Genomic DNA, 12688 nt, shown 5'->3' on the forward strand with positions numbered 1-12688 from the left:
ACAATTTAATTAGACAATTTAATTACATTGGCATAAAAATATTAGCCATTGTATTTTTCAGCATTAATTATTTTCCAGCATTTAACAAATTAAATACTTTCCATAAAATGAACTACAGTTCATATACTACTGTAAAGTCATTAAAAATAAAATGTAACTAATTATAATGATGAAATGTTTAGGACAACATAGACTGTGAAGATTCTCATGTTTTTTTTACTGTAATCTCTCATCATTCTCGTATAGTGGATAATGTGTTTTGATCTTTTACCCGTTGAACTACTTTTTTGCTAATTTTACTCATATAATTTTCTAAAGTTATTTCTTGGGAGACTTAATAGAAGATTTTGTGTGAATTGCTGAGAGTAATAAAGAAACAAAGTAAGTTTCGTCATTTCCACTATCTGTATACCGATCTGGGACATCCACTATCTTTTGACCTAATATAACATAAATGTATGACATTATTGTCACTATTTATAGCCTGGTGCTATGTTGTGATGTTACCACCCCTGAGTATTAGTTACATTTCTGGTCAGTGATTCTACAGCCATGGGTGCGACCTCAGTTCAGTACATCTTCTACATCTCGGCATTTGTCTTGTACGTCCTATTATCAGTAATGGTTTTAAGTTGGTCTTATTGCATATTTATTTCAAAGTGTAAGCTGTATTTTGGTGTTGAAAATACTATGCTTGAAATTTACGAATTTTAAATTATAACAGATGAAAAATGTTACTTGTTGTCTTCTTATTGGACTAGTTTAGATTTTCAGGAAATTTTTTAAACAGTATTCTGTAGTGCAAAAATTAATTCACAACCTGAAATGGGGTGATTTACCATTATTTTGTTAGAAATATAAAAATTACTCTGTTTGAAGGTTATTTTTGACGATGGAAGGATTGTGGAAACAGGATTTTTTCCGGACATTTGTCATCGTTCAGCAAAACAAGAAATCAGTAACACTACGTTTTCGTATTATTAATTATTAATTAACCTAATTATTAATTATGTAATAGGTTAGTTCTTTACCTGAAGAAGAGATCAGATTGCAGATCTCGAAACTTAGTGTTACTGATTTCTTGTTTCACTGAACAATGGCAAATGTCCGGAAAAATCCTGTTTTCCTTCATAAAAATGACCTTAGTTCGTAATAAAATTTTAAACTATTTCAATACGTTTTAAAATGAAACCGTAAATACAATGTAATTGTTGAGCCATTCTCAATAGACTTGTAGAACATAAATTATATTAAAAAGGTTTTAAGGCTTATTTTTTAAAAGGGTTAGCCTGTTCTTAATTGACTTGATTCCGTGCACAGAATAAGACAGTGAGAAAATGGTGAATTACAGAAAATACTAATTTAATCAACATGTTTTTTAATTTGTTCATAAATAAAATTACAAATTTCAACAGGAAACAACAATCATTGTGTATTCATTAGGAGTAAGTGTTAAAAATTCTCTTATGTTGAATAAAATACTGTTCAAGGTGAGAAACAAGACCATAATGCATTTTGTAACAAAATTGAAACTGTAAATGGTCAATATAAATTGTATAGTATAACCTTGAGAGTTTTGATTGTATCGTTCAAGTACATGAAACTTTGTCAGTGCTATTTTAGTGCTATCAGTGGTCTTGGCCTCCACCTTGACGTCACTGATAAGCTCTCTCGGAAGAGTATCAGTGAGTATCACTCAGTCTCACCAGTCTACCATCAAAGGTGGGTGTTCACTAGAATAGCCTACTGTCTAGCCTAAAGCTCCATCTAGTGAGTGATATTGAACTCATAGAATTTTTTTTGTAAACAATGATTTAGTTCACATGAAACTCAATGTATGACTCAATTGCAGTACCCAGACAACTTGCAGTTGTATAATTTACACGTATTCAGAAATTAAGTAGATTTAACAATATTTTTTGTTAAACGTTGTTTTATAATCAAATTACGACTTGCTAAACATATAGTTACGTCAATGACAGAGCTGGGCGAAACCCTATGTAAGATCGGTTGTGTGCCACTCTCCTCACCTCGTATATGCGCATGAGATTGTTTGTGCTTGTAGCCTTTTTTTCCTGAGGGAAAGAGACTTTTTTACTTGCAAAAGGACTTTTAGGTCCTAAAACGACCTTTGTGCCTCCCGAACTTGTATTTATGTCCTCAAAATCAGAGAGTTTTACAGAAACTAATCAGATTTGAGGGCTCTGTTCTCTAATACCCTTGGGACTGAGGATATATGCCCCTAGGAATCTTTTCCGAACTGTAGTAATGGCAGGACAATTTAGCCATATGTGTTCTGCTGATTCTTCTGCTTCTCCGCAGAGTCTGCATTCATCAGTCTGGCTAAGACCCACCTTCATAAGATGTTTTTCTGTGGACGCCCTGTCCTAACAGCTTGTAGCCTAACCTCAGTATGTGTTACAGGAGAGGTTCAGTCGCTGAAGTCCTCCGCCGATCCTACAGCTCCGCAGCACATTCCAAGATGCCTATCCAGAAGATTCATGCCCGCCAGATATTTGACTCCCGTGGTAACCCCACTGTTGAGGTGAGCTTGTGTGAGAGTATTTAGAATGTTACGTATTTTTAGTCACATCAAAATTAGTTTTGGTGTTAACATACGTATTATCATGCAGAATCTTTTTGAAACCTCAATCGGATGTAACTGACAACCTCACGAGTGTGGTTATACAGTGTACCAGATATTTGAGGTAAGAGTTGATTTTAATATTATCACAATTATTTTAGTGTTTCATATTTGTTTTGTGACAGTTTATATTGTAAAAGCTGTGGTTTGTTTCTACAAATCATAAAAATATAAAATAATGAAATTTGTATTTGTTAAAAATCTGAGTTTAAAATTTTTTACAGAATAAAAAGTAATGTTTTGAAAATTACATTTTAACTAATGTAAATAGTTAATTTTGTAATTAAATATAAAATTTATCTTGTTATTTTTAATACTCTTTTAATTTTCTAAAAGTAAGATATAAATTCAAATGTGTATATTAAATAAATTCTGTCAACTACACCTCCCGGTAATTTAAATGTTTCACTTTGTCTTGTCTGTCAGTGAGGGGGGAAAGTATAGAAAAAGAGGATAAATGGGTAATGTGCATTAAAATGCCAGTATCAATAATTGTTCTTTTTTCATGTATTTATTGTGTAAATAACCTAAGGTTAAAATGGTAAATGACCCAAGTTAATTATTATATATGTAATATGTGTATATGTGTAATATGCATATATAAATTACAATAGTTTAGTCTCAAAAGAGCAGAGTTAAAAAGTTAACTCATAATATATTATAATGAGGTCTTTCTTATTAAAACCTGTGTTATAATTCAAACAAATTTTTTACTTTTAGTTAATATTTAGACCTATTAGGTAGGTCAAATGACTGAGCTGGGTTGTACCGAGCTGATTAAATGATTTTATTATTGCTAATGTGAATTTGTTATGTAGATCTGGTGACTGAGGTAGGGTTCTAACAAGCTGATGAAATTATTTGACTGTTAATGACATGGACCCATCAGGTGGACCTAGTGTTGTTCCGGGTTGATGAAATGTTTTTACTGTTAATGATGTGAACCTGTTTAGGTGGACCTGGTGACTGAGCTGGGGTTGTGTTCCCTATCTGATGAAATGATTTGACTGATAATATGTGATGTGAACTTGTTAGGTGGACCTGGTTACTGAGCTGGGTTGTTCCTAGCTGATGAAATGATTTGACTGATAATGATGTGAATTTTGATAATGATGTGAATCCTGTTAGGTAGACCTGGTGACTGAGCTGGGGTTGTTCCTAGCTGATGAAATGATTTGACTGATAATGATGTGAACTTGTTAGGTGGACCTGGTGACTGAGCTGGGGTTGTTCCCTAGCTGATGAAATGATTTTGACTGATAATGATATGAACTTGTTAGGTGGACCTGGTGACTGAGCTGGGGTTGTTCCTAGCTGATGAAATGATTTGACTGATAATGATATGGAAACTTGTTAGGTGGACCTGGTGACTGAGCTGGGGTTGTTTCCTAGCTGATGAAATGATTTGACTGATAATGATATGAACTTGTTAGGTGGACCTGGTGACTGAGCTGGGGTTGTTCCGAGCAGCCGTTCCCTCCGGGGCATCTACTGGTATCTATGAGGCCCTGGAGCTGAGGGATGGAGACAAGAGCAGTTACCTGGGCAAGGGTGTGTGCTCAAGGCGGTCGGCAATATCAACAATGATATCGCTCCTGCCCTCCTCAAGGCTGTAAGTTAACTATAGATAAAACTTTGCGATCTTGGTCTCTTACTGAAGTATAGAAGGTTAATAAGTGATATCTAAAAATATAGAATAGAATTGGTTTAAAAATAAAAGAACGTAATTAAACATCTCCCTGATATACTTAAGTGTAAATATAGCCTAAACATGTTAACTCAATATGAGTTTTAGGTAGCAAAATTTTTTTATTATTTATAAAAGTTATTTATATAAGCTTATTTTATGTGTTACGTTATTGTTTTACTTGGAGTGTGAGAGGTTATTAGCTTAGTTTTAAAAATATAACTCTTTCCGATTATTGATGTGAAACAATTATGAAAATTGGTTTTGTGCTAGTTAAAAAGCTGACTGTGACAAGGCCTTATAATTCTGCCTTGCCAGCATATGCTAGCATTCGTCAGTTTAAGTTTAACATCTTTGAGAAAGAGAAGTCAAGGAATATGCGGCATGATATAAAATGTTATAAGTGGTGTAGTTACTCCATACCTTTAGTTCAAGGAACTTTCCTACACACGAAACACGAAACCCGTGAAGAATCGTTATGCTTTTAACCCTCTGTCAGCAACACTTTGTCTCGAAAGCTGAGTTTAAGTAAATAATGCCTGGAAAACAGGTATAAGGCAATTGTTTCACATAAAACATGATCATGAACTTACAACACATAAATAACAAATCGTCTTAAAGTAGCAATGTTTCTTAATAAGAAAAAATTGTAATATCTTTAAATCTTAAAATTCATTATAAGAATTTTAAATTTGGGTTGTACTGAAATATATTCATAAAAGGTTTTATTCAGTACTGACTCATACTAAAAACAATAATTTTAGTTAAATAATTACAGTAAATATGGTTTAATTCAATAAAAAGTGTAGGTATAAGAATACTGCTCTGGAAAACGGTAAATAACCAAAAGAAAACCTAACCGTTGTCAATTTACTAGAACAGTATTTACCAATTGTATCAAGTAAGAACACGGTTATTAATGTCAGCTAGACTAAAGGATAGTGCAGAATGATTCCTAGTGCATAAAATGTGATTGTGTATGATTAATGCTGGGTTAACCCATTGCGGATCACTGACGAGCTCAGGTCGCAAAAGCGGTCTGCTTTTAAATTTCCCTCCAAATAGTTCTGTTAATGTCAGATAGATCGGCGATCGTCTTCATTTGTCAACTAAGAATATTTAATAACAGTCTACGTTTAGAGTTTTCAAAAAAGTTTTATAAATATCCTACAGATCGCAGTTGTATGTCGAAGTTGAAAAATCATTCATATGAGTTTTACTCTCTGCTTTTTAGCGCTTCTGATTGGGTGTTTTCCTCAGTTGTTATTATAATACTTTTGAGGTTAGTGACACAGAACTAAATGACGCAGAAGTACATGTTAGCGGGTTTAGTCTAGACAATGGCTGGATGTTGTAATCGCTTCGCCCGAGCCGCTTTATTTAGACTATGATTCACATGTCATCCCTGCCACCCCGGAACCTTGCTCGCGTGTTATCATTCCTACATCATGGATACCTAAGCAGGCCCATGTTCCATCTGAATGAATACCTTCACAGCTGAATTTTCTAATATACAATAGCGAGCGATAAGATGTGGCGCACCATTGCTGTTCGTTCGGCCGCCTGACCGTAAATTAACTTGTGCCCTGTTGGTGCCCGCACACCAAAACAATACGATCCGCAATGGGTTAAAGAACATACTCATATTTTAGTCAGAGATAAGCGTGTATCACCCTCAATTATGATTGATAGTATATTTTAAAGGTACATCCCTTGTGTTTTAAACTTATTCACTGTTATAAAAATATTAAAACGTCATCTGGGATGCTGAGAAAGTTTAGCGTATGTAGAAAACAATCGCGGAAGGTATCTGATTGGAGATGGCAGCACTTGCTGCGGTAAATTTCGGTTTGTCTCCGATCGGAAACGCTAGTAGTGAATGTATTGTTGAATGGCTGGAAACTGATGATTGATGTTCTCGTCCAGGGACTGGAGGTGACTCAGCAGAAGGAGATTGATCAGTTCATGCTGAAGCTGGACGGTACAGAGAACAAGTCCAAGTTTGGAGCCAATGCCATCCTTGGAGTGTCTTTGGCCGTTGCCAAGGCAGGGGCAGCCAAGAAGGGTATTCCCTCTCTTCAAGTAAGTGTCAATTTACATTACAATTTAGTTATAGCTTCCATATTGGATTGATTGTCCACTGCCATTTTGTATTCGGAACAAACTTTAAAAGAGCTTTCCCTAATTTAAAATTTATATTAATTAATAATTTATGTTGATTGCTTTGGAATAATAATTTAAAGTGACAGCGCTGTTCGTGAGCTCTAGTTTCTAGTGACAAACATATTTACTCTCCATGATAAATTTGGTGTTGTTTAGGTACATCGCAGAGTTGGCCGGTAACAACAACATTGTCCTGCCTGTGCCTGCCTTCATACGTCATCAACGGAGGCTCTCATGCTGGCAACAAGCTGGCCATGCAGGAGTTCATGATCCTCCCCACCGGTGAGAGACATACCCACTAGACTCTGGTGTTTACCGGAGACCTGCCGGTTGAATGTTACTAACGGGGTGTGTATTGCAGGTGCTAGCTCGTTCACGGAGGCCATGAAGATGGGGTCGGAGGTGTACCACCACCTGAAGAAGGTGATCAACACCCAAGTTCGGGGCTATCTGGACGCGACTGCTGTGGGAGATGAAGGTGGATTCGTCGCCCCCAACATCCTGGACAACCACGAGGGACTGGCTCTCATCCAGGAGGCCATCAAGAATGCCGGTTACACTGGCAAGATTGATATCGGAATGGATGTTGCTGCCTCCGAGTTCCACAAGTGAGTACCTCACTGAGTATCCTCCTCACGATTGTAAAAAGTGGATTTAAAAAATTAATAAACGGGTTTGTACTTTGATACTAGAGCTTTACATTGTACAAGGGCTATCCAGAAAGTAGATTACGTTTTACTCTGTAGACCCTTGGGGTGGAACTGTCGCAGCCATTTTGATATCAGGGCCTTTCCCGTTCAGTGTCTATCCAGCCGTGCTAGTGAGAGGTTACTGTCACTCCTTGTTGTTTTATAATAGCAATTTAAAATGTGTGTCTCAATTGAAAATCCTGCGAATTGTGAAGTGCAGTGGGTAATAGTCTTTTTGTTGGCTGAGCACAATAAACCAATTGAGATTTATCGCCAACTCTGTGAAGTTTATGGGAACGATAGTGATTGCTGAAGGTGTAGTGTGTCAATGTGCATTAGGTTTAAAAATGGGCGCCGAACTAATGTGAATGATGACAAACGAAGAGGATAGCCCAAGCATTGTGACCGATGGAAATTGTCTCTATGAGAAGACGATGAGAAGATTGTAGAAGATACCGATTCGAAGGTGGCAACAATCTTATACGAATAACTCTGGAATTTCACAACTAGTTCTCCGCTAAGATAAGTGCCTAAATTTGTATGGTGAATTCATGTTGAAAAATAGTATCTTAGTGACACTTTCAAATGTATATAATACAATTTTTTTCTTGTACTTTGTTTTTTGTTTATATCAAGACGTAAATCAACTTTCTGGATAGCCCTCGTATTACCTATTTTCTGTTGTTTGATTGGAAAAATGTAGCCTTTCCAGTCTTTGTATTATAACATTTGAACCATTGCACCAACTTCTAGTTGTCATCTACCAAATGTATGGATTTTAATTCTTAGAGCTTTAAAATATTTCATCACACCTTGAACAACATTGATGTTTTCAATTTCACAGATAATCCATAATGACTCCGACATTTTTTAAATTATCACTGCGTTACAAGTCAACCAGTAACAAGCTTTCTCCAAGTAGCAGTTTTTTTTTTTGTTTTCCTTTAATAATAGGTAGTATACACAACTAATAAATGAGAAATATCTCATCATTGACAAGTAGTATATAATTTTATTAAAAATTCATCAAACTGACTGTATGTGAAAACAATATCAATTAGTACTTGTTTCACTGTGACCAATTCTTTTACTGACAGCATATTAGTAACAAGTTTATATATTCCGATAAATATAATTTTATTCCTAGTGTTTATATAGAAAAAAGTGGTGTTTTGCAGTGTGATAAAATTTATATTTGAAATCTAAAATTCAAGACTTTATTCCTTGGTGAAAAGATGGTATAGTTAGAAACAGCGAGGATTTCTAAAGTGGGAGAACGTCGCCTATGCTTAATATATGAGTTAACTTTTACTAACTCTCGGAGTGTACCTGGCAGGTATCCTAATTAACCAGTCCCAAGATATATATTTACAATACAATTTTTACAGTGATGTTTCTGGTATTAAGTTTAGTTAGAAATTGAAGTCCTGTAGTAGATTGAAACATTTTAGAGCAATAGAACACTAGATTGTTTATTGCAGGTACCAATAAACAAGTAATTTTTTACCACACTAATTTATATGATTTTTTATTCATTATACTTTCAGTACACAAATATGTAAGAATGTTCTCTTATAGTCATGATTTTACTACCAGTTCATCTGATAAGCTAAACAGTACCTTGGAGCTACAAGGAGACATAGCGGATAACAAAATCTTATCATGCTTTCTAACTTAAACAATCAGCTGGAGCTACAGGTACATAAGTTCAACCAAACAAACAATTTGTCGGAAAACGGCAATTGAAATCAAACTATAGTAGTTTCCATTCATATGGTAAAAAGACCGTACAAATAAATTTTAGCAATGCTCCAGCGTCAACCATAGTGGCTGGTCCCATTGGTTTCTACTGCAATCTTTCCAGCTTCCTTTTTACATTGTCTTTTTCTTCAGACCCTCATCTCATTCTTGTACAGCCTCTACGACTAGCTTTAGAGGAGGGTACATGTGTACATAATAGCACCTATAAATTTTTCTCAGAGCACCAGGCTAGGCGTACTCCTATGCCAACGTATAGGTGCCATAAACAAACCTAGTATGTTAGTTTTTGTAGAGTTTGCTTTTTCCTTTTCACTGATGTTGTCCTTTTGGACATACTTGTTATTAACAACAGTTGTGTGCAGTAATGAAGACTTGAAACAATACCTTTTCACTTTATAGCTTTGGAGTCCTTCAGAAAATTTTTTAATTGCCAAATTAGAGTCGCGTAATGTTTGCATTTAGCATAAGGTATTGAGAGTAACTTTAGTGGGTATTTACAATCAACAGATAACATTTACATACCATTTGATTGGATAATATTGCGTCCTTCAGATATTCTTTATAACTAGGCTTTAATTACAAAATAGGAAAGTTTTTTTCTTTGATGCACTTTCAAAACTAGGACTCTAGGATATTCCATAAACCTAGAGTTGAGACTACATGCTAGAACTGAGCAGTTTCATTTAGCATTCTAATGTCCTAATGTTTGTTTGTTTAGTATATTTATTCTCCCTCCTTAGGAAGGTTCTTCTTTTAGTATAACTTAAGTCATTTAGCAGGCATTATATTTCAAACAGCCAACAGCAAAACTGATTTCATAACTAATAAGCTCAACACTTCACTCAGCACCATCTTGAAGAACTGTTTTGTAAACAAACTAACTGCACATATATATAAAACATAAAACTTGTCCAAGACCTACAATAACACGCGCTGCGTAGCTGGTGCACAGTACAGTGATCTCAATAAACTGCATGCAGAGTAAATTAAAAATAACACCCGTAGTAAATAAAATAATGTAATGAGAATGAATACAGAAGGTACGAGTTCTGGAGACGATTTTCTCTACAGAAAAATGGCGCTAAAACACTTGAACCACACAATATATTTATTATATATTTAATCAAGATCTTCCCGTGGTTTAACAATACCAAGTGTTTTAATATAAAAAAAATAATATTTTAGGCTACTGTTGGTGGTGTTGTTGCCATTTTCCCCAAGAAGAATTCAAGAATTTTTCAGTAAAATCACAAAAAACAAAATTCAATAATTTTAGCGACTGTTCTACCCCTTAATTTCTATTTAAATTCTAGAGAATACGGTATTTATTATTCCATGCTAACGAAGTTTATAAGTGTGGCTGTAGGGAAGGCCAAGTACGAACCTGGACTTCAAGATAACCCTAACTCAGACAAAGAGCAAATGGGGTTGACATGACTCAACTCACTGAAAATCTAACCAGGGATTCATCAAGGAGAGTTCCCATTGTCAGACATAGAGGAGGATCCCTTCAGACCAAGGGACCGACTGGGATGCGTGGAGCAACATCAACCGCGCCAACTACCCATCCATTCGAGGGTAATGGTGATGGATCCGTATGATGTTACTTCTTCAAGTGCACAACTATCTAACGAGTGACAAGTAACAGGTATTTCCTGTTGATCCCTAACCTGTACACCAAATTTAAAAAATATTGTGATTGGAAGGGTTGGATTTAAGTAGTAGGTATAACAAATTATCTTGACGAGCAAACAACACCCCACCCCCCCCCCCCCCCACCCCCCCCCCCCCCCACCCCCCCCCCCCCCCACCCCCCCCCCCCCCCACCCCCCCCCCCCCCCACCCCCCCCCCCCCCCATCAGGTATTTGTTCTGATTGTAGTGTAAAATGTGCAGGTGTCACATGTAGTGTCAATAGTAGTTGTGGATCAGGTATTTGTTCTGATTGTAGTGTAAAATGTGCAGGTGTCACATGTAATGTCAATAGTAGTTGTGGATCAGGTATTTGTTCTGATTGTAGTGAAAAAGGTGCAGGTGTCACATGTAATGTCAATAGTAGTTGTGGATCAGGTATTTGTTCTGATTGTAGTGTAAAATGTGCGGGTGTCACATGTAATGTCAATAGTAGTTGTGGATCAGGTATTTGTTCTGATTGTAGTGTAAAATGTGCAGGTGTCACATGTAATGTCAATAGTAGTTGTGCATCAGGTATTTGTTCTGATTGTAGTGTAAAATGTGCGGGTGTCACGTGTAGTGTCAATAGTAGTTGTGGATCAGGTATTTGTTCTGATTGTAGTGTAAAATGTGCAGGTGTCACATGTAATGTCAATAGTAGTTGTGGATCAGGTATTTGTTCTGATTGTAGTGAAAAAGGTGCAGGTGTCACATGTAATGTCAATAGTAGTTGTGGATCAGGTATTTGTTCTGATTGTAGTGAAAAAGGTGCAGGTGTCACATGTAATGTCAATAGTAGTTGTGGATCAGGTATTTGTTCTGATTGTAGTGTAAAATGTGCAGGTGTCACATGTAATGTCAATAGTAGTTGTGGATCAGGTATTTGTTCTGATTGTAGTGTAAAATGTGCAGGTGTCACATGTAATGTCAATAGTAGTTGTGGATCAGGTATTTGTTCTGATTGTAGTGTAAAATGTGCGGGTGTCACGTGTAGTGTCAATAGTAGTTGTGGATCAGGTATTTGTTCTGATTGTAGTGTAAAATGTGCAGGTGTCACATGTAATGTCAATAGTAGTTGTGGATCAGGTATTTGTTCTGATTGTAGTGAAAAAGGTGCAGGTGTCACATGTAATGTCAATAGTAGTTGTGGATCAGGTATTTGTTCTGATTGTAGTGTAAAATGTGCGGGTGTCACGTGTAGTGTCAATAGTAGTTGTGGATCAGGTATTTGTTCTGATTGTAGTGTAAAATGTGCAGGTGTCACATGTAATGTCAATAGTAGTTGTGGATCAGGTATTTGTTCTGATTGTAGTGAAAAAGGTGCAGGTGTCACATGTAATGTCAATAGTAGTTGTGGATCAGGTATTTGTTCTGATTGTAGTGTAAAATGTGCGGGTGTCACGTGTAGTGTCAATAGTAGTTGTGGATCAGGTATTTGTTCTGATTGTAGTGTAAAATGTGCAGGTGTCACATGTAATGTCAATAGTAGTTGTGGATCAGGTATTTGTTCTGATTGTAGTGTAAAATGTGCGGGTGTCACGTGTAGTGTCAATAGTAGTTGTGGATCAGGTATTTGTTCTGATTGTAGTGTAAAATGTGCAGGTGTCACATGTAATGTCAATAGTAGTTGTGGATCAGGTATTTGTTCTGATTGTAGTGTAAAATGTGCAGGTGTCACATGTAATGTCAATAGTAGTTGTGCATCAGGTATTTGTTCTGATTGTAGTGAAAAAGGTGCAGGTGTCACATGTAATGTCAATAGTAGTTGTGGATCAGGTACATGTTCTCATTGTAGTGTAAAATGTGCTGGTGTCACGTGTAGTGTCAATAGTAGTTGTGGATCAGGTATTTGTTCTGATTGTAGTGTAAAATGTGCAGGTGTCACATGTAATGTCAATAGTAGTTGTGGATCAGGTATTTGTTCTGATTGTAGTGTAAAATGTGCGGGTGTCACGTGTAGTGTCAATAGTAGTTGTGGATCAGGTATTTGTTCTGATTGTAGTGTAAAATGTGCAGGTGTCACATCTAATGTCAATAGTAGTTGTGCATCAGGTATTTGTTCTGATTGTAG

At 36.1% G+C, this 12688-nt stretch overlaps 1 protein-coding gene across 1 annotated transcript; it reads left to right on the forward strand.

Moving 5' to 3' along the window:
- Positions 1 to 1601: 1601 nt before the first annotated feature.
- LOC124366304 (enolase) lies at positions 1602 to 7126 on the forward strand. Its single transcript, XM_046822744.1, is given in 8 exon segments — positions 1602 to 1722; positions 2425 to 2545; positions 4078 to 4197; positions 4200 to 4256; positions 6258 to 6403; positions 6642 to 6705; positions 6707 to 6776; positions 6856 to 7126. Coding segments are annotated over 7 exon segments (771 nt in total). The 5' UTR covers positions 1602 to 1722; positions 2425 to 2482; the 3' UTR covers positions 7107 to 7126.
- The last annotated feature ends 5562 nt before the right edge of the window (positions 7127 to 12688 follow it).

The sequence above is a fragment of the Homalodisca vitripennis genome, chromosome 7 (assembly GCF_021130785.1).
Source record: "Homalodisca vitripennis isolate AUS2020 chromosome 7, UT_GWSS_2.1, whole genome shotgun sequence".
Classification (NCBI taxonomy): domain Eukaryota; kingdom Metazoa; phylum Arthropoda; class Insecta; order Hemiptera; family Cicadellidae; genus Homalodisca; species Homalodisca vitripennis.